Here is a 22,591-nt window from a genome sequence, read left to right as displayed (position 1 = left end):
CATGTTTCTGCCTGCCACTCAAACTGACCTCTGCTTGTTAATCAACTACGTTTTTTGCCTGCTGCTTGAATGATCTTTTGCCCTGCTACTGTAGTAGTGGGATTCAAGATAACACAGGGGTCTCACATATGTGAGGGGCTTCAGGGTAGTGTTCAGAGTAGAGAAAACCAGTTTTTGGTTTTCTCTGGGTTTTTGTGTTTCTGCCTGCTGCCGTCTTACTCTGGCCTGTTAATTGATAATGCCTCTGCCTGCTGCCTGTACTGACCCTGGCCTGTTTATGGACCATGTTCCTGCCTGTTGTCTGGTCTAGTACTTTGGCTATGCTGACCATATCTCTGTCTGCTGTCTTTGTTGACCTTGGACTGTTTATGGACATGTTCTTGCCTTCTGCCTGGATTATTACTTTGGCTGTTGCTGACCATGCCTTTGCGTGCTGCCTAGACCAATGCTCTCCTGCGGACAGCTGCACTACTAAAACCACAGGTAATTGTTTACCCTATGTTCAGCCTTCTGTACTTCCTGGCTAGTGAACTTAGCATTGTGCTATGAGGACAGCCATGTATCAGAAGGTTAGGCTTGCTTGGCTTTTAGGAACTGGAACTGCTGTAGGTAAGCTACACTATGCTATATTCACTGACCACTCTTAGGACTCGTTTTCTTCAACTTTAACACACATTAAAGCACATACCACTTCAGCGTGCTTTTTTTTTATGTGTTTGGTGATGCCTTTTTGAAGCTTTAATGAAGCTTGTCAAATGCCCTGTGTGTGTTGATTTTCTTATTGTTTTAAAAGGGGCCCAGTAGAACCCCAGCTCATTAGTACCCCTGTTCAGTAGATCCCAAGCTCATTAGTATCCCCATTCAGCAGATCCCCAGCTTAATATTACCCTCATTTAGCAGATCCCCAGCTTATTAGTACCATTGTTCTGCAGATCCCCTGATCAGCAGTACCCCCAGCTCTGCTGGTGCCCCACTCAGTAGTTCCCCGAGCTTCGCTGACCCCTCACTCAGTAGTAACTCCCGCTCTGCTGATGCCTCACTCAGTAGTTCCTTGAGCTTTGCCAATTCCTTGCTCAGTAGTAACCCCAGCTCTGCTTATTTTCTGTTTTTTTGATCTTCTTCTCCCTCTCCGGTCTCCACTCACCTCCTGCTATATTGCTCCTATGCTGTGCACCATGTGTGACATTTCCTAGTTTCTCCTGCTCCGGTCCCCCAGCTCTGCTGATCCTCTGCCACTCAGTCTTCACTCTCCATATGCCTTAGTTGCTCCGCTCCAGTCCCTGCTCGCCTTCCTGCTGCTTCATGCAGCACACTAGATATGACGTCTGCACCAGGCACTTCCAGAATATATACACATGAACCAGAAGTGACTGCTAATGATGTCTTTTTGATTCGACTGTAGGTCTCTCAGTGCATCCTGGGATATCTAATACCTGCAATACCTCCAGAACAAAGCAAAGCTAAAGCTAAGTTAAAGCCTCTCAAAAGCTTCAGGTGCTGAAAGCAAGCATTGTCATAAACCTCTATGGAGGCTTTGGAGATGCTTTGAAGCACCAAATGGGGTATCATTTTTGAAACAAAGCAAACACAATGGGTGAACAGGACTGTAAGGTAACCATTTTATTTAGTGACAGGTGGAAACAGTGTTGGTTGATTTTTGTGTTACATAGGTTGCAATGGGTACATAATCAGTCCAGACCTTGAAAAGGTCTTGCACATGTGGTATCCCCATACTCAGGAGGAGTAGCAGAATGTATTTTGGGGTATAATTCTTAGTATGTCCTTGCTGTTTATTAGAAATCCCCTATAGATTGACAACTTTGTGTTAACAAAAAAGTTTTTATTTTATTTTCACGTTTTCTAAAAACTTGTGGCAAAAAATTACACTTTTAAAAGAATTATTATGTCTTATAGAAAATATGTTGGGTGTTTGCTTTCCAAAATGTGGTAATTTTGTGAGTGTTTCCACTGTCTTGGTGCTCCAGGTCAGTAGTTAGTAGTAGCCATACTGAGAAATCCACTTGTGGCAAAAAAAATACTTTTTCAAAAGACTTATTTTGCCTTATAGAAAATATGTTGGGCTGTTTGCTTTCCAAGCTGTGGTCATTTTGTGGGTAATTCCATTGTCCTGGTGCTCCAGGGCATTCAAAAATGTGATAGGTAGTCAGGATATTAGATGTGTAATTTATGCCCCAAGAACACCTGTAGGCTATGCTGTAAAAAGTATGTAGTATACCCATACTCAAGAGGAGTAGCAGAATGTGTTTTGGGTGTAATTGCCTATTCCATGTGTGAGCAAAAACTTAATATGACAATTTTGTGAAGAAAATATTTCATTTCTTAATATTACAAAGAATTGTGGGACATAATTATAACTTCAAAAAACTCACCATGCCGGTTACTAAATACCTTGGACTGTCTACTTTCCAAAAAGGGGTCATTTGGGGGGTATTTGTACTGTCCTGTCATTTTAGGACCTCAAGAAATGAGATGGGCAGTCAGAACATCAAGATTGATCAATTTTCAATTATGCATACCATTATTACTAATATTAATATTATTCAGGAGTTATATAGCGCCAACAGTTTGCGCAGCACTTTACAATATAAAGGGAGACAGTACAGAAGTGCACATAAATTGTGCAGTGTAGGAAGGATGGAGTTCATAAAGTAGTCATCAGCATGGGGAGGGTAGATGTATTCTCTTGATCAATGAAGGTCCACAGGATGATACAGAGCTAGGCAGAAGAAATCCACTAGATGGCAGAAAATGATCACGGCTCCACCAAAGAAAAACACTGCTCCTCCACTGTACACCAACGATATCTGAGAGAAAAGATGCTCCCCACAAGGGATCAAGAAAAAATGCCCATAGTGAAGTATAGTTAAAAAATATTTATTCTGGTTAGTGTGCATTGTTACCCTAGGTCACAATAACGGGGACTTTTTTTGATCATTTTTTTGATCATTTTTTATTGTGTCACATTTAATTTCTAGCGCTGCACTTTTATTTTATTTTCATGTGAGGATTTTTTTGGTTCTCCTGTGTGCCTCAGCTGCTTGTTTACTGAAAGCGCTCACTTTTTTATTCTCTAAAAGTACAAACTAAATGATATACACTGATTTGGGTTGTTTACCAAATAAATGCAGCAGTATACATTTTGCCCTAAATTTATGAAGAAAATTATTTATTTGCAAAATTTTATAATAGAAACTAAGAAAAATGTGGGTTTTTTTTCATTTTTTCCCCTTATATATTAAAAATAAAAAAGCCAGTGGTGATTAAATACCACCAAACGTAAGCTCTATATGGCTCAAAAAATGATAAAAATTTAGTTTGGGTACAGTGTTGCATGACTGAGTAATTGTGATTCAAAATGTGAGAGCACTGAGAGCTGAAAATTGGCCTGGGCAAGAGGGGGGTAAAAGTGTCTATATTTAAGTGGTTAATAAACAAGAAAAGTCTCCATAGCTTGGAGTGTGGTGATTAATTTTCTTTTCAAGTATTTGTTAGCAGGTTTGTTGAAAATTAAGAGCAAGTTTGTTGAAAGAGATTGGGTTAGGTCTGTAAAATGAGATACAGAGGCTGCTGCTGATCCCTGAATGATTGAGTGTGTAACTCAGATGGACTCCATATTATGTGTGATGTGGCTTTGGACTTTTAGCTTTTTTATATTTACCTTTTGCAGGATATTGACTGTTTAGAGCATCACTGTGCTAAATCATGAACAACATTGCTGGGGGCAAGAGTACTCAGCTTTCCCAGGCTTATAAAGACCAAAAGTCAGCAGGGTCAGAGTACTTCTTGCTTTCCAGCTACCAAGTGCTATTTTAAGACCCAAAGGACTATTGCCATGCCCTGACAGGCACCCAAGGCTACATAGAATTGCAATTTTTAAAAAAGCCAGCATCGTCATGGAGGTCACGTGTGACCTCAAAGGTGGGGGAACATTTGTTACCTTTCTTGGAGAATTGGTTGGCATGCCTTGCAGACATATTGGTCTGAGAGGTTGTTTAGCTTGATTACAAAATAGAGTTCTGCTCCTTTTTTCCTTAACATTTTTTAATTAAGCCGTTGAATCTCTCTTTAACAATTGATAGACCTTTATTACTCTGGTTCCCCTTGGGAAATGTATTCAAACCTATTCACTGTGCTCAAGCAGGTGGCATTTGGTCCATTCTGGATTTAAAGGCGGTCAACACCTTTTCCTCTGTCAAAAATACAAAGTATAACCAGTCTGTACTTTGATAGCCTTGCCTCACCAGAGGGTTTTCCTGACTTCGGTAGATGTCTGAGATGCATATCTACACATCTCATAGTCTCAAGTGACTAGTAGTTTATCTGGTTCACAAATTAAGTATATTCACCAAGGCACTTGCCTCAGTTAAAGCTCTTATATGACTCGGGGGACATTCGAGTTCTATAATCTCTTCCTTCGGGAGCAGTCATCATTGGCCCTGATGGCCAATGTCAGCATCACTCTGTGAATACTAGAAGGTTTCATCTGGCTTCTGACAATCCTGATGTTGTTTATAACACAGATCCATCATTTGGAGTTTCTTACTCTGGATATCTCTCTAGCAGCGGGTTTCCTGCCTTAGGAAAAGTTATTAAGACTTTAGTCTCAAGTTTGAAAACTAACGTCCTGGTGTTGGTCAACTTTTAGGATTTGCATTAGAGTGTTGTCTAATGGTGTCATTCCTTAAGATTATACTATTTGTTCAGTTTAATATGAAGACTCTACAGAGGGACAGTTTCTCTGCATGGGACAAGCCACCCTTGTCTCTGAACATGGAGGTTCTGTTGGGATTTTGAACTCCATATCCTCCCTGATGCTCACTTCCCCAGACTACATACTTTTTTTTCCACTACAGTGAAAGGTAGACAGGACAAGCTTTGTGGTCTGAGGTAGAGTATTGGACACCTTGTCGCTGTAAGGATATTGGTCACTGGAGGAGACAAAGCTCCTAATCAATATTCTGAGACTTTGAGTGACTGGCCTGTCCCACCTTCACTGGACTGTAGTACTGACCAGCCACCCGGCCTCGATTCAGCTAGACAATGCCTCAGTGTTGGCTTATGTAAATCACGATAAAGAAACCATGACATGACAGCCAGGGCGGTAGAACTACACATTCCAGCTCTGTCTGTAGTTTACTTTCTTGGGCATTTCAATGCCTGGATCTCAGAAAGTTGTCCCTTTTTCAGAGGTCTTTTTATACTTCTGTCTTTGTTGAGGAATTCCAGATGTGGATTTGATGGCATCCTGTTTCAGCAAACAGATGGACTGGTTGCCTTAGTTACTTTGAAGGATTGAAGTGGTGGGCATTTTGTTGACTCTAATAGCACTCAATTGGACCGGTGGGGCTTGATACACTAACCAATTTCTCATTTCTGTATCAGATTTTGTTTGTGTAGAAACATGAGGCATACGGCATGGCCCTATAGGGGTTAATGCCTGACCTCTGTAGTCTATAAACTGTAATTTCCTGTGAAGAAACTAAATATCCCATAATCCCTGGATGTTTTAGTCTAGTGCTAATGCAGGTGAGAGCTAGCTACACAGTAATCAGACATACGCATGTAGAGCATTCACAGACACACCAAAACCTCATCATTTATTTGGAAGATTTTTTTTTTTTTCTATTACATTAACATTCTCACATTTGTAATGTGACACACTGGATGGCAATGCATGCATTGAATATTGTGTGACCCAGAATAGGAAGTTGTCATGTCCCTTTTGGTGAATAGAGACTGCAAACATGGACATAGGGGAATAGATAAGTTTGTTGTGTCCCTCAGCGGACATAAAATAAACTGGGATTTTAGTGCAAAATTCCTTTCTCAATGTCCACTGCGTGTGACATATTTCCCTCTTCTGTTATATTGTAGTTATTGCCATTGCTGTTACTACAACTGAGCAGGCTAGTTTTTGGAGGGTCTCTAGGGACTAGCCTCCAGTTTTTTGTGCTTAGTGTCCAATCCTCCTGTAGTTTGGCAGTATAAGGCATGAATAAAAAATGCTATGTCTCTCAATGTGTAAACTGAGCAATAACATGATAGGGAGAAAAAGATAATAAAATGTGTACTTTCACACTGAGCTTTAAATAAAATCACACTTATGTAGATATTGTTTTGGTCAAACAACTTTGTTGATTATATTTTCAGGTACATATCTGGGGCTGTTGGAATTATGTAAAAATTGCTTTGAGAAAAATCACAGGAAAGATCTTGTTTTTACAGTTTCCTTATTTCTTTGTAAATAAAAGCTAGGAAGTAAAAACCCATACCCCAATCATCTACCAAATTAAAGCCTTATCTGTCCAGAATGATTTATGATAAGGTAGGAAGACTATAAACACTGAAAGTTATAATGTAGGGAACTGAGAAATTTCTGTGCGGAATAAAACAGTTTCAGGTGGTTTGGGAATCATACTGAAAACGTTAATTTTCATAAAATACATTGGGGGATTATATTCATCCTATAAACAAGTCTTCTTTATATTGTTGTGTGCAGGGACAGTAGATGCTTTTCTATTTAAGTTTTTAAATTTTTTATATAAAGTTTATATTTGGTTCCTAACTTTGATTGCTTGTCTGGTAACATAAAAATCTACTTAACAGCATGTGGGGAAGTATCAGGAGGAGTGGAAGACGAAGGGGAGTCACAAGCTGGCTGGATTGAGGGAGCTGCAATCCTATTCTCTGTCATCATCGTGGTTTTGGTAACAGCATTTAATGACTGGAGTAAGGAGAAGCAGTTCCGAGGCCTGCAGAGTCGTATTGAGCAGGAGCAGAAGTTTACTGTTATCCGAAAAGGACAAGTTATCCAAATTCCTGTGGCAGAATTGGTCGTGGGAGACATAGCACAAATCAAATATGGTATGTGCTAAATAGTCAATTGATTTTTAAGTAAATTACACTTTACGAAAAGCTACATTCTGAAAATTATTTACAATATATTTACTGAGTTGTCTATCCCACTAGGTGATCTCTTGCCTGCAGATGGAATCTTGATTCAAGGCAATGATCTGAAAATTGATGAAAGTTCATTAACTGGAGAAAGTGACCAGGTGAAAAAATCTCTTGAGAAGGACCCCATGTTGCTTTCTGGTGAGGCTGTTAATTTTATAAGGAGCATAACTTAACATCTCCAGAAAGTAGAGTACTGAATCGTTTATCTTCTTGCAGGTACTCATGTGATGGAGGGATCTGGCCGTATGGTGGTAACTGCAGTCGGTATCAACTCACAAACAGGCATAATATTTACCCTTTTAGGGGCAAACGAAACTGGAGATGAAGAAAAGAAGTCTAAAAAAGGTAATTAGATGTTGAAAATGTACTTTCCCATGTGATCATGGCAGGTTTTTTTAAAAAGAGGTTTTATTGCCATATGCACAAATATACATAGCATAACAGTTCCTGAAACATAGTACCCAATACAGGAATCTTAGAACAAAAAAACAAAATTATTTTCACAAGTATTCTCCAGTTATAATTGACAGTGCACAATGTGGCTCAACTGAGTTTCCAGACAAGTGATATCAGCAAAGTAATTCCTTAAATAAAACCGTAAATGAAAACATAAGTACATATAGTATTTTCATATGCTTGTCTTTTGGATTTGTAGGTTGGAGGTTGCTACACATAGATCATTGCAGTTTAACCTTTCATAGCCACAGGCAGTTATAAGTATTCTTGTTAAATCTATGTAATTGTCTCTATGGTGCAAGTGGCTTTTAAAGATATACTGACCCTTTGCACTTATACAGCAAAGTGACAGTGTATGAAAAGCCCCTGATTCTTACTTCTCCAACCATGCCCCGCTGCTCTTTCCTCTATCTGTCTTAAAAAAGACCCTGTGCTTCCAGGTATGGGAAAACATGTTACCTCCTTTGATGCGAATGTGCTCAGGTCTAGCGTCTAATAGTGACAGTGTATATTTTTGTGCTTAGTTTGCCACAATGGCATTCTTTTATTACTTAAATATTCTTATTGTGCCTAAGGTAGAAAATAGTGGATTTTTTGGTAGATGTATCTGCCTCTATTACATTGTTGACTGCAGAGGCTGGGGAGACTGTTCATCTTTATATTTAAAAGTGTACTTCTCTTGAACTCTAGGCATATAAAAAAAGTTAAATCCATTATTTAAAAACCAAAATACATTTGTTAATGCAACTTTGTGAAGTACCTGAATTCATTTCTAAAATCACCCTACTTGTATACCACCACAAAGCTACAGTCAGTTTGGAATAGGGAGGGTGAACATTGTAAATCAATTGGGCTCTGCTGCTGTGCACATGTTCTTACATGCTTGACAGGAGAAGAGGTCATCACCACATCACTGTGCTTTTGCTCCTCTGTTTTTATTAAGTTAGATTATGTTCTAGATCAGGCTGTACTATAGCTTCTCCAGGTAAATTTGGATCACAAAACTGGCTACACAGAATGACATCCTTTGGCAAGTAAAACAGTTCACATATATGTATTTCAACTCTGTATTTAACTTTTCGCCCTGAGTTAATCTGCGAGGGGAACTATAGAACCTTTGTGGCTATCATCCCTATACTTTACTTTATCAAATGTCCTGAGGGTTGATATACACCATACTAGTTGCAGGACGTTAACCTGCCGTGTAAAGAAGGAAAGATGGAAGTTATAGTTCTAGAGCATGCACTTTTAAAAACAGCAATGGCAGCTCCAATATTTGTACCATGAGATGTTCCATTTAAATATATTGTCTGGTGTATTTAAGTTTCATTTCGTATTGTGCCTAACAGAAATTTTCTGACCTCACTTAAAGAGGATCTTCAGTCACTTCTATAAAAATGTAAATTCAGCAGCTAGAAAAAAACTGTAGCTGCTGAATTTTAATAAACACTCACCTGTCCAAGGATCCTGTGCTGTCGTCACCTGGCTGATTTGTTCTCTTGGCACCAGTATTTTAACTGTGGGCAGCCAGCTGTGACTGTTTGTGGCTTCAAAGTTGGCTGCAGATTGCGCCTTGTGCATGGTTCCGCAGTCTTCAGGGATCTCTGCTGTTTCCCAGAGGACTGGGGGGGGGGGGGGGGGGGGACTTCAAAGCCAGGTACTCCCTCCCCAAAATCCCTCCCCAAAAACAAAAAAAGTGCCAAATATGTCAGAAGTGGGAGGAAGCAGGAGTTAGAGCGTAACGTCCCCTTTTAGGTGAAGTTCCACTTTAGGATTCCAACTGTAAATGCAATGTGATAGTACATTAAGAACACAGTTTTGCACAATTCAGAATCTAGTAAATAAAGACAATTTCTTGTGGTTTTATTTTGTTTTGTTTTCTTTTTAGCCACCTCGCATAACTCCCATTGGGAGAGCAAATAGGGTGCTATTCCAGAAAGCTGTTCAACTTCGACAAAAATAACTCCTAGACCATAATAAGCTGCTTAACCCAATCCTTGGCAAGAAAGTAACAGGATGTTTAAAATAAAGAAAAGGGAAAGCATTTCAAAGTCTAGACTATAAGACGCATATTAGCATCACTAGTATTGCTCAGCTTGTTGAAAGGCTGCTATACACTTATATGCAGTGGAGTAAGCACATTTTTAATGGAGCTGTATGCTCTATATACACCAACTAATTCGTAGCACAGGATAGTTTAGGCAGATTTTCATCATAGTTATTCTGAAGGACACATTGGGGTTTATTTATTTATTACAGGTACTTATATAGCGCCATTAATTTAAGCAGTGCTTTCACATATATATTTCACATCAGTCCCTAACCCTCAAGGGGCGTACAATCTAAGGTCCCTAACTTACATTCATACATACACATACTAGGGCCAATTTAGACAGAAGCCAATTAACCTACCAGCATGCCGTTGGAGTGTGGGAGGAAACCGGAGGGAAACCATGCAAACTACTGGCAGGTGGTGCCATGGTTGGGATTCAAACCAACGGCCCTAGTACTACCAGGCAGAAGTTCTAACCATTTAATGCTGGTTTATTTACTAAATCTAGTTCACTCAGAATCTTTTGCACGTCTGCATAAAAACCAATCAGCTTACAGGTTTTATTGCTAAAGCTTAATTGAACAAGCTGCGGTTAGAAGCTGATTGGCTACCGTACACAGCTGCACGAGATTCTGAGTGAACCAGCTTCAGTAAATAAACCCCACTGTGATTTAACTCATGTGTAATATGAAAAAGGCTAGTGGTAGGCAATATACAACCGAACCAGCTAGGCACCAGCCCGCCCCCCAGTAACCAAAGCCAATCTATGCACCAATCAGCCATAACATTTTGACTACCCACCATAACATTATGACCACCTGTATGAGACCGCCTGGCACCCCACTTGAATGCCTCTGTCATAGAACTGCTTCTTTGCTGCTGGGACACAGGACCAAGGTATTATAGCTGGGCATTGCACCCAAGGACTAGATGACACTAGCTTAGGTGCAACTGGAACTGTTTATTGAACCGAAATACAAGTTTTTATACACTGAAGAAATAGGGGTAGTCCCCCTATAAACAATAAAAACAAATATTATGCATAGGGATAAACATCCCACACTAGGTAACAACAACAAGTTGACACCAGACTAATCCCATCATGTAGGAACCTCCAGGAGGACTAGCCAACAGACAGAAACAATAGCTGACTCAATTAACAATGGGAGAAAGACACAGTGTTTTCCGAAAAGGAAGGGGCCAGTAAGCCCAGGCAGCAGGAAACGAGTAAACTGGACAGGAGGGGCGGAGGGGGGCGACATATACAGGAACTGATCTTTTCCATTTTGCTCCTGCAGCTGCTGAATGCCGGCGGGAGGGAGGGGAGGAGAAGCAGGCTTTCAGCGGCTGCAGGAGGAAAATGGAGGGTATTGGTTCCTGTATGTCCCCGCCACCCCTCCTGTTTAGGTGTAAAACCAAATGTGACAGGGAGGCTGCACAGGCCTCCTGGAGCATGGGTGGAGTCGCTTTGTGACCCCTAATGTTATGCTAGTTCATGGACTCCATTAGACCTCTGAAAGTATGCTGTTGTATTTGGCCCCAAGCTGTCAGTAGCGGATCCTTTACGCCTCCACTGGCTTACCTTTTTCCCATAGTGCATCCTGGTGCCACCTGTCCAACCACATGATGTAAATGGAAATGCGATTCATCAGGCCAGGCTACCTTCTTCCATTGCCCATTGTTTGGCTGCATGGGCACCCTGACTGATCTGTGGCTATGTAGCCCCATATGCAACAGACTGTAATATACTGTGTGCTCTGACTCTTTTCTATTTGGAACGAGATTAACTTTCAGAAATTTGTGCTACAGTAGCTCTTGTATTGTATCAGGCCTTTGTTCCCCACGTGCATGAATGAGCTTTGACAGCCCATCACTCTGTTGTGAGTATGCCGGTTTTCCCTCCTTGTACCACCTTTGGTGGTCCTGACACTGCAGACCAGGAGACCACAAGAGCTGTCATTTTAGAGTTGCTTTAATCCATTTGTCTTGCTATTATAGCTTGGACCTTGTTAAATCCTTAAGTTTGCATATTTTTTTCTGCTTTCAACGTATCAACTTCAGGGACAACATGTTCACTTTGCTGCCCAATGTATCTCACCCGCTTTCAGATGCCATTGTAAAGAGAAATTCAATATCATTCACTTTAAGTGATCATTGTACAAACACCTACATTACAAGAAAGTTAACAAATAGCTTTTGCTGTCCCTCTATTGTGATATTTCTGCAACCTATGCCCATATCTAGGGATTGACCCTCCATGTTGCACAAAAATCTGTACCTCTAATTTTTCACATTAGATATTAGGGTTTTCATCAAAATATTTTGAATCAGAAAATGCTTTTTCCTAATCATACATTATGGACATAAGATGAGCATTTTGAAGCATTGAGTTATGCTGCTACTTTTAGTAGAATGGCAAACCAAAAATTGCAAGGACAGCCCAGTATTATTATTATACAGTATTTATATAGCGCCAAAAGGTTTGCTCAGCGCTGTACATTATAGTGGGGGACAGTACATGAGACAATACAGTAACAAAACAATACACGAGGAGTTCGAGGGCCCTGCTCTTTCGAGCTTACAATCTAGGAGGGAGGGGAAAGTGGTACAGGAGGAAGTGGCTGTGGGGGATGGAGTGGTAGGAGGAGTGGAGGAGACTGGCTGTTAGGTGAAGGTGGGGTAGGCTTCCCTGAAGAGATGGGTTTTCAGGGTGCGCCTAAAGGTGAGGAGGGTAGGTGACAGTCTGATGGATTGGGGTAGTGAGTTCCAGAGGATGGGGGAAGTCCTGGAGAAGCCCTGCAGTTGGGCTTGGGAGGTGGAGACCAGGGAGCTAGAAAGTAGGAGGTCTTGTGAGGAGCAAAGATTACGGGTATAACCCCTTCCAGTCCCAGCATGCTTCAGTTTTTTATACTGTCTTTAGGGGAACAAAAGTCTCAGAGAGAAGCAAGTGTAATATTTGGTGTTTTTGAACAGCAGCCAGCCATGTAGTTGTAAAAACAGTCCTGTTCCAAAGGTCCAGAAAAGAAGCACAGAACTCCAGGAGTCTCAGTGAAACAGCCTGCAGGCCTATCACACTGTGTCCTGCCTCCCACAACACCTCATCGACTTGCTGGCTATTTCCTGTCTCACAAGTGGGTTTACACCTGAGTAATCTAAAGCTGCTCTTTATCATCCCCCTTATAGGAACCATAACCCAAACAAAGTTTCTACATATTTACCATCCAGGACCCATCCCTGGCATCCTGTACATATACCCACCCCATCTCATCTCTGCTAAAGGACATCAGAATTTTGTTGTTGTTTCCCAGGCCTATGTTCCACCACAAACTTAAATTCTTGTAGGGACAAAAACCACCTGGTCAACCCAGCATTTGTTTGCTTGTTCTGTCTCATCTTGGTCAGTGGGGCATGGCCTGAGATTGAACAGAACATCATGCAAATGATAAAATAACGCAGGGAATCAAATCCCAGTTGATGGCCAAACATTCTTGCTCCAACTATAGCATATTTTTTTTATTGGCCCTCAGCTTCCTGCTGAGAAAGACCATGGGGTATACCTCCTCACTGACCTCTTGGGACAGAATGACTCCTAAACCTTAGCTGGAGGCATTTGTTTGGACAATTACCTCTTTAGAAAAATGTGGAGAAACTAACACTGGATACTGGCATTAAGCTGCTTCTTACCCCTCAAGTTAGTCAGTGGTACAGTAATAGTGACAAAGTTGAGGACAGACCATTGGTAGTACCCAACTATGCCCAGGAATGCTCAGACCTGTTTTATTGGGTTTCAGATATAATGATATTCAACAGTGGAGGCTGCAGGAGTAGCGGGAGGCGCACCTGATGATGCCCACATTGGGCTAGCAGGCCACAATCCAGCTTCTCCACTGCCACCTGCCAAATGGAACCTGATGGGTCTTGAGAAGATTGGTGGTTTGGTGCATGACCCTATGTTGCTCTCACCGCTGGCCCACGGACATGCTTTTGCCTCCCAGTGTCTGGGACTGCCATCGCCTGTGTCAGTTCCAGTATCACTTTGTTGAGCTCTGTCCTCTTCTAATGCCCTAATGACTGGACCACAGGTATGCTCGCCTGGATGTCTGCCAGCCGAAGGCTCTATAGCAGTGTGAGGAGCTGTTGGCGAGTACCCTTGGGACGACTTAGGTGGACGCAGGAGAGAAGAGAGGCCCTGGAGGGATTGAAGAAGCAAGCTGAGGTGGCGTGAGTATAAGGGGATTCATCTGTCCATCCCCCCACACTTCCATTTTAAGTATACATACCAAATTTAAACCCAGCTGCACAGACAATTATACTTTTACCAATACAAATGATCTGAAGTGTATTGCTCCCTCAGTAATGATTTAGAGCTACTATCTGGACTCGGTAAGCTTGATACTTATTTATCCTAATAAACACTGAGTTAGCTGCTTATGCAATCATTTATTCATGTACACAGTGGAACTAGGGAGTGGCTGCTGAAAAGTGACCCAACTCTCTACTCAGGAGGCCGTGTGCTTACTGCACCCATTGTGCACTGCACCTGACCACTGGGAAGTAGCAAGCTGCTTCTGCAACCACGCGGCCAGCCACCCACCTAACTACATACAGTGAGGAACAGACGTATTTGAACACCCTGCAATTTTGCAAGTTCTCCCACTTAGAAATCATGGAGGGTTTAAAATTCACATTGTAGGTGCATTCCCACTCTGAGAGACAGAATTTAAAAACAAAAATTCAGGAAATCACATTGTATGATTTTTAAAGAATTTGTCTTGCACTGCTGAACATAAGTATTTGAACACCTGAGAAAATCAGTGTTAATATTTGGTACAGAAGCCTTTGTTTGCAATTACAGAGGTCAAACATTTCCTGTAGTTCTTGACCAGGTTTGCACACACTGCAACAGGGATTTTGGCCCACTCCTCCACACAGATCTCCTCTAGATCTGTCAGGTTTCGGGGCTGTCACTGAGCAACATGGAGTTTCAGCTCCCTCCAAAGATGTTCTATTGGATTTAGGTCTGGAGACTGGCTAGGCCACTCCAGAACCTTGATATGCTTCTTACGGAGCCAATCCTTGGTTATCCTGGCTGTGTGTTTCGGGTCGTTGTCATGTTGGAAGACCCAGCCACGACCCATCTTCAATGCTCTGACTGAGGGAAGGAGGTTGTTGCTCACAATCTCACAATAAATGGCCCCATTCATCCTCTCCTTAATACAGTGCAGTTGTCCTGTCCCCTTCGCAGAAAAGCACCCTCAAAGCATGATGTTACCACCCCCATGGTTCACAGTAGGGATGGTGTTCTTGGGATGCAACTCATTCTTTTTTTTTTTTTTTTTTTGTCTAAACCTTTTTTTGGTTTAGACCAAAAAGTTCTACTTTGGTCTCATCTGACCACATGACTTTCTCTCATGCCTCCTCTGGATCATCCAGATGGTTATTGGCAAACTTCAGACGGGCCTGGACATGTGATGACTTGAGCAGGGGAACCTTCCGTGCAATGCATGATTTGAAACCATGACGGCGTAGTGTTCTACTGACAGTGACCTTTGAAACTGTGGTCCCAGCTCTCTTCATGTCATTGACCAGCTCCTCCCTTGTAGTTCTGGGCTGATTCCTCACCTTTCTTCTCATCAGTGATACCCCCCGAGGTGAGATCTTGCATGGAGCCCCAGTCTGAGGGAGACTGACAGTCGTCTTTAGCCTCTTCCATTTTCTAACAATTGCTCCAACAGTTGATCTATTTTCACCAAGCTGCTTGGCAATTGTCCCGTAGCCCTTTCCAGCCTTGTGGAGGTCCACAATTTTGTCTCTGGTGTCTTTTGACAGCTCTTTGATCTTGCCCATGGTAGTAGTTGACGTTTGACTGACTGTGGGGTGGACAGGTGTCTTTCAAGAGCTCAGACAGGTGCTACTAAGTTAGATTAATGAGTGGAGTAGAGGTGGACTTTTTAAAGGCACAGTAACAGGTCTTTGAGAGCCAGAATTCTTGCTGTTTCTTAGGTGTTCAAATACTTTATGTTCAGCAGTGCAAGACAAATACATTCTTTAAAAATCATACAATGTGATTTCCTGAATTTTTTTTATAAATTCTGTCTCTGAGTGGGAATGCACCTATAATGTGAATTTCAGACCCCTCCATGATTTCTAAGTGGGAGAACTTGCAAAATTGCAGGGTGTTCAAATACTTCTGTTCCTCACTGTAGGTATCCATCTACCTAATCATACACTCTGCCATCTTTGCTTATAATGAAATGTGAAATTATGTGTTTTGAATGCAGAGAATGCAGTGCAGCACAGTGGCTAAATGGTTAGCACTTCCACCTGGCAGTACTCGGGTCGTTGGTTCGAATCCCAGCACGGCACCACCTGCCTGGAGTTTGCATGTTCTCCCTGTGCCTGCGTGGGTTTCCTCCGGGTACTCCGGTTTCCTCCTACGCTCCAAAAATATGCTGGTAGGTGAATTGGATCCTGTCTAAATTGGCCCTAGTATGTGTATGTATGAATGTGAGTTAGGGACCTTAGAATGTACGCCCCTTGAGGGTTAGGGACTGATGTGAATGTACAATATATATGTGTAAAGTGCTGCGTAAATGGACGGCGCTATATAAGCACCTGAAATAAATAAATAAATATGGTGTTAGATCTGATTTCACTACTTGTTTTACAGATGACATGAGTACTTGAGTGAGGATTATTGTAGACCACTTATATTTAGCTGGCTAGTTTTGCATTGGTGCCATCTGTGTGTATTCAGATAGCTGCACTAGCTCCCTCGCAGTTACCTACTGTATATACGCACTTTAATACTAATTTATATATCCATATGGGTGCATGGTGAAAGAGGGACACTGTACCTTAATGTTAGAGCAATTCCAGCTTTGGTAGCGGTGCCCAAAGAGACTGGTGAGATTGGCCTTGTGTGGAGGGGAGAGAAAGATGAGAAGCAAGCCGGTCCAGGAGGTCAGGAGGTGGAAAGGTGTTCTAACCAGCTCCAAGCCCAGGGGCAATCCAATGGTTTATATTATTAGAGACCAGCTTAACTAACTAAGGAAGGGGCTGGTAGCCCACAGCAGGTAACTGTGCCACGGCAAGTGGTAGGGAAGCAAAACCTGCACTAGAGGAAGCGATAGGTATGCGGGCCAGTGGCCCAGCTCCTAGCCTTCCAAGAAGCTCTGGCTGGAATCATGGGGGAGCCTTGAAGCACAGAGGAAAGACCATAAAGAAGGCAATACAAGAGAATCAGCTTTATCAACAGAGGGCCTAGTGGGGCCAGGGGAAGGTCAAGTGTATGTACCACTGACTAAGGAGATCTTAGCGGACATGCTAGCAAAATTGGAAGTGTCACTGAAAACAGATATTGCTGACTTGGTGCAGGTTTTTAGTCATGTGGAGGAGGCGGAGGAAAGATTAGATTGTGTGACCAGGAGCTGGGAGAAATGAGAGCGCAGATGAAGTCTCCACAGAGAGCACACAGATCCCTTATATATAAAATGGAGGATCAAGAGAATTGGAGCTGGCACAAAAATGTGTCCATAAGAGGCTTATCAGAGCAATAACGAGGAAGAACTGCCTGGGGTTATGAGTGGAATATTTAACCTGATTCTGGGAAGGGAGCCCTCAGAAATATTGAAGATCTACAGAGGTACACATATTGGCAAGATATCAAAGCCAAACAGCTGATGCCCCAAGGGATGTCATAGTGAGGTTCCATTATGTGGAGGAGAAATTGTTAATAATGGAAAAAGCTCGACGGTCCCCAGAAATCACATTTGAAGGGGTCACTCTACAGATTTATTCAGATCTGGTGGCAGAAACATTAGCAAAAAAGAAAGCTTCTTAAACCACTGACAGAGCAAATGCGGTTATCTAACATTTCATATCGTCTGGGTTTTCCAAGCTGGAGCCATAACAATCAAGTAGGATTCGTAACTGGTCAGGAAGGGAAGCATACCGTAAGTCTTAAGACATTATTCCTTATGCATGAAGTTAAAAAAAAAAGTCCCAGCTTTATTCCTCTCAGTAGATGCTGAAAAAGCATTTGAAACACAGAAAGACCTAGGATCAGGACCTAAGGTGATGCTTTGGATTTCATTTGATCACCACCCAATGGTGAAAATTACAGTAAATGAAAGCCTGTCCCCTCCTTTTGAGCTATTTAATGGCACCAGGCAGGGATGTCCTCTTTCACTAATGTTATTTGTGATAGCTTTGGAACCTTTACTCGGAAGACCGCAGACATTGTTGGGGGGGTGAAAGTGGGGGAGAAGAAGTATAAAGTATCTGTGTATGCAGATTTTATCTCTTCCATCGATTCAAATTTCAATATAACTTATTCAATTATTTTTGCCCAACATACAAAAGATACAAACTCCCCCTTCCCACCTCCCTATCCCACTCCGTACCTCCGCACCCCCACTTCTCAGCATCATTTCTCTCTCTTTTGGAATCCTAGGGTATTCATGTATTCTTCTTTCCTATACATTTTCAATTAATTTAACCTTAAACGCCTCCCACTTTTTCCATTTCTCATGAAAACACTCCACTTTATCCTCATCTATATGGTATAGTTCTTCCATCCTGTATATCTGATCTACCTTTTTAATCCAGTCCGATATTCTTGGTGCTTCCTATTCCATCCAGAATTTAGTAATCAAACTCTTTGCTGCATTAATATAGTGCAATAAGCCAGACTTTTTATACCTTTCAACCGTTAACTCTGTTCCATGAAAGAGACATACCCCTGGTTCCTTTAATATTTTTATCCCAGTTATTTCTTGTATCAAGTGAAATACTTCTTCCCAATATTTTTGAATTTTGTGACACTCCCACCAAATGTGACCTACTGTGCCCTGTTCCCCACAACCCCTCCAACATAAAGGTGATTTATCCCTATTTGTTTGTGTACTATATTTGGTGTCATATACCACCTCACCAAACATTTATAGTTCATCTCTACCTCTTTCATGCTCACATTACCGTGTGTTAACTTGTAAATCTTTTTTTGTTTATCCTCTATTTTATTCCTAATTCCCTCTCCCATCTCTCCATATATGCCAGTACCGTATTTGTTGTTAACTTAGTAAGAATTTTATATATTTTCAAAGTTCCATGTTTCCCATCTCCCCTTATACTAAACAAATTTTCAAATGGGTTCCATTGTTCTTCCTTAGGGGCCTAGGAAGTTTTTCTATAAAATGGTTTATTTGTAGATACCGCCACTCAGCTACTTTAATGAACAACTCCCTCGCAAATTTCCTCGCCTTTCATTAGGTCTCTTAATTGAGCACCTCCCTTCCTTATCCATCTCCCTGCAATCTTTTCATTCCCCGGTGGAAAAAAAAAACGTGTTTACAATAGCCATCAACATAGAGTTAAATTCCCATCCCATCTGTTTGTGCTCTCAAAACAATTCTTGTAAATACCCTTGTACTTTCTGTCACTCCACAAAAGTGAGGTGACAACCATATTATCCTATCCAAATGTGTTTTCTATATTTATCCAACTTTTCCCCTGTGAGTTATGTGTCCAATCAAAAATTCGTGCTATCAATACTGCGTTATAACATCTTCTGAAATCGGGTACACCTAAACCCCCGTTTTCTTTGTCTCTAGTTAGAACTTCATAACTTATTCTAGGTTTTTTATTTCTCCATATAAACTTTAGCATAATTTTTTTCATTACCCTAAAATATAGTCCTGGCAGCTTTATTGGGATCATCTGGAGTTTATATAAAATTTTTGGGACGATTACCATTTTAATTAAATTTATTCATCCTATCCACGATATACCACCTATCCCAAATTTTCTCATTTCGTCTTTAATTTTGTTTAATAATGGAATATACTTTAATTTGTATAGATTCTTCAAGGAGACAGCTAAATTTATTCCTAAGTATTTTAGTTCTTTTTCCTTCCAAGAGAGAGAAAATTCCCTTTGCAAAGCCTTTTTCTCTCCTCTTGGAAGATTTATATTCCAGATTTCTGTTTTAGTTGGGTTAATTTTTAAGTTAGACAACTCCTCATATTCCTTCAGTGTTTTCATTAAATTGGGTAATGTTATCCTTGGGTTACCTACATAGAAGAGCAAGTCGTCGGCATATGCTGCTACTTTATGCTCTGTCTCTCCTATCCTACTTCCCTTTAATATCTGTATTTTTCCTTATTTTCTCTAAAAGGGATTCTAAGGACAGGACAAACAGCAGCGGTGACAAAGGGCATCCCTGACGTGTCCCATTATACATCTTAAAACTCTCTATTTCCCCGTTAACCTTTATTCCAGCTGATGGTTGACTATACAATTTCCCTATCCATATTCTCATTCTAGGACCCATCCCCAGGACTTTCAGTGTATCTAACATATACTCCCAATCTACTCTGTCAAACGCTTTTTCAGCGTCTACCGACAGTAACAATACAAGGAATTTTTCTCTTTTACTTTTTTGTATGAGCATTATTGATCTTAATCCATTATCCCTACTTTCTCTCCCAGGGACAAACCCCACTTGATCCATATGGATCCACTCCGGCATTAACTCCTTCAGTCTACTTGCCAGCACTTTTGCATACAGTTTGGTATCTATGTTTAGTAGGGATATCGGCCTATAACTAGAACACTGTGTACTATCATTCCCTTCTTTTGGTATTATTATGATATGAGCCTAGAGGGATTCCTACCATCTCCCCTACCAATGCATTCATATATGTAGTTAATTGATCTTTAAATTTCTTAAAGTATCTCACAGTATACCCATCCTGTACTGGACTTTTCCCTGCCATAGTACTCTTCAATTCACTATAAATTTCTTCTGTTATTGATCTCTCTAGGGATATTAACTGCTCTTCTCTCAATTTTGGTAACCCTGCCTCTTTTAGGTATGTCTGTTTTTTTTTACTTCTTTCTTCCTCATCTCTTATGGACTGTTTGGGATTGATATTATATAATTTAATATAATAATCTTTAAACACTTTTGCACGATTTTTGGTAGAATATTTTAGTAATCCTTTATTATCTCTTATTTTCTCTATATAGTTCCTACCTTTCTTTTTTCTTTGAGCTCTCATTAGGAATTTTCCTGGTCTATCTCCCCACCGATATCTTTCACTGCTCATCTTATTAAACACTCTCCTTTTTTCTTCCTCCCATTAATTTTAGTTCTTCTTGTTTTTCCAATACCTTCTGCTTATTCTGTTTTGTTATATTCTTTTTATGTACCTGTTCTAATTCAAGTAATTCTCTATGAAGTGTGTTAATTCTCTTTCCTTTCCTTTTTCCTTTTTCACCCCACTCGCTATTAAGATTCCTCTAATATATGCCTTGTGGGCTTCCCATACCGTCGCCACCAACACCTCCTCAGTCTCATTTCTTTCAAAATATAGTTCTATTTCTCTTTTAATTATCTGTTCCATCTCCTAATCCTGAAGAAGTGTCTCATTTAATCTCCGTGGGTTTACCTTTTTTTGTTCTCTTCCCCACTTTAACCTTATTGTGACAGGTGCATGATCTGATAACGTTATAACTTCTATCTTTGCTTTCACCAAAGACTCTATAAGTCTATGATTCCTAGATTGTAAGCTCGAAGGAGCAGGGCCCTCGAACCCCTCGTGTATCACATTGTATTGTTATTGTACTGTCGCATGTTCTGTCTCCCTTTGTAATGTACAGCACTGAGTAAACTGTTGGTGCTTTATAAATACTGTATAATAATAATAATCTAGCAATATATAATCCAATCTTGAGTACGTCTCATGTGCGTGAGAATGGAATGTATAGTCTCTATCACTTAGATTTTTAATTCTCCAACTATCCACCAACTGACAATATTGTATTGTTTTTCTTAATTCTTTCAAATGTTTGTTACCCTCTCTCAACACGAGACGTCGAGTCAAGCTGTGGTTCCATGCAACAATTAAAATCCCCTGCCACAATTAGTTTGCCTTTTTTAAAATCTAATAGCTTCTTCAGTATGTTCTTTAGATAGGCCTCTGATTTTTTATTGGGGCAATATATATTTGCCAATGTACATTCTGCCTCTTGCAATTTCCCCGGATCCTCCATTTTATCTTCCAAACAAAACCTTACATTTTTCGCAAACCCAATTGCCACACCTTAAGCATGTTTAATTGGGGAATCTGCATAATACCATAATGGGTAGTGCTTAGAGTATAATTTCACATTTGTTTCTTGTTTTAGATGAGTTTCCTGTAATAAACACTACTTCAATAAATCTTTTTTGTATTTCTCGAAGTATCTTAAATCTTTTCTCCCAACTAGTTAGTCCTTTAACATTGTAAGTCATAAAGTTAACCTCCTCCATTACTATCTATATTTTCCAACCTTTCTTTCCCTGGGATTCTCCCTAATTCTTCTATCTCCTCTCTTTTTGCTGAGTGTCACCCTTATCCCTTTACCCCCCCCTCCAATTTCCCCTTCCCTCCCCATCCCTTAGGCTACCTTTTTGCCTACAAATCATTTGTGGTCACTATACCACCCTCAATTCAAGTTTAAGGTGGTGCTCCGACCACGAACCTATAGCCAGCCACCTATCCTCCTCTGTGTCCTGCTGCTCACTATATCTAATACGTCTTCGATGATCCATCTATATGGAAGGGCTGGAGCAAAAGAAAGAAGAGAAGAAAAAAAGGAGGTATAGGGATTTAGCAAATAGCACAAACCCACTGACAAGTAATGTGTTCAGAATATGGGACAGCCTTTGTAGGCATTAACACTGGGAGTATAATTCAACTTTAATTTTATTATTAGACACATATTACCTTGGGGAAACTGGGGAAGGAAGATTATTTATATTTTGTTAGATGGGCAAAAAACAGTTACAGGATGTGATGAAAGGGAATAGGTTATGCACATTCTTTGAATTAAAGCAAAAATGGGGTAATATGCCATTAGATAAATGGAGATATGCACAAATGCAACATTTCACACAGATGTTGCCAAGACCACTACCGGGTTTACTAAAGAGGCTACTGAGTCTCCTTTTACTAAGCACAGTATTGCAAAAGTATATAGGGTGCTGGTGAAAGAGGCAGAGCCAGAGTGTCTGCCTTATTTTGGGAAATGGAACTAGATGAGAATCATAGGAGGAAG

General features: G+C 40.7%; 1 protein-coding gene across 1 annotated transcript in view; it reads left to right on the top strand.

Moving 5' to 3' along the window:
• Positions 1-7,331, top strand: part of LOC149469316 (plasma membrane calcium-transporting ATPase 2-like) — a 284,319-nt gene extending 276,988 nt beyond the window's left edge. Inside the window, exons 4-6 of the mRNA XM_089669397.1 lie at positions 6,628-6,885; positions 6,991-7,116; positions 7,195-7,331. Of these exons, the coding sequence (XP_089525523.1) occupies positions 6,628-6,885; positions 6,991-7,116; positions 7,195-7,331 (521 nt within the window). The remainder of the gene's footprint in view (positions 1-6,627; positions 6,886-6,990; positions 7,117-7,194) is intronic.
• Positions 7,332-22,591: the final 15,260 nt, after the last annotated feature.

Source organism: Staurois parvus, unplaced genomic scaffold (genome assembly GCF_062004578.1).
Source record: "Staurois parvus isolate SC_StPar_1 unplaced genomic scaffold, SC_StPar_1.0 ptg000074l, whole genome shotgun sequence".
Classification (NCBI taxonomy): domain Eukaryota; kingdom Metazoa; phylum Chordata; class Amphibia; order Anura; family Ranidae; genus Staurois; species Staurois parvus.
This window is presented reverse-complemented; position numbering and strand designations above follow the sequence as displayed.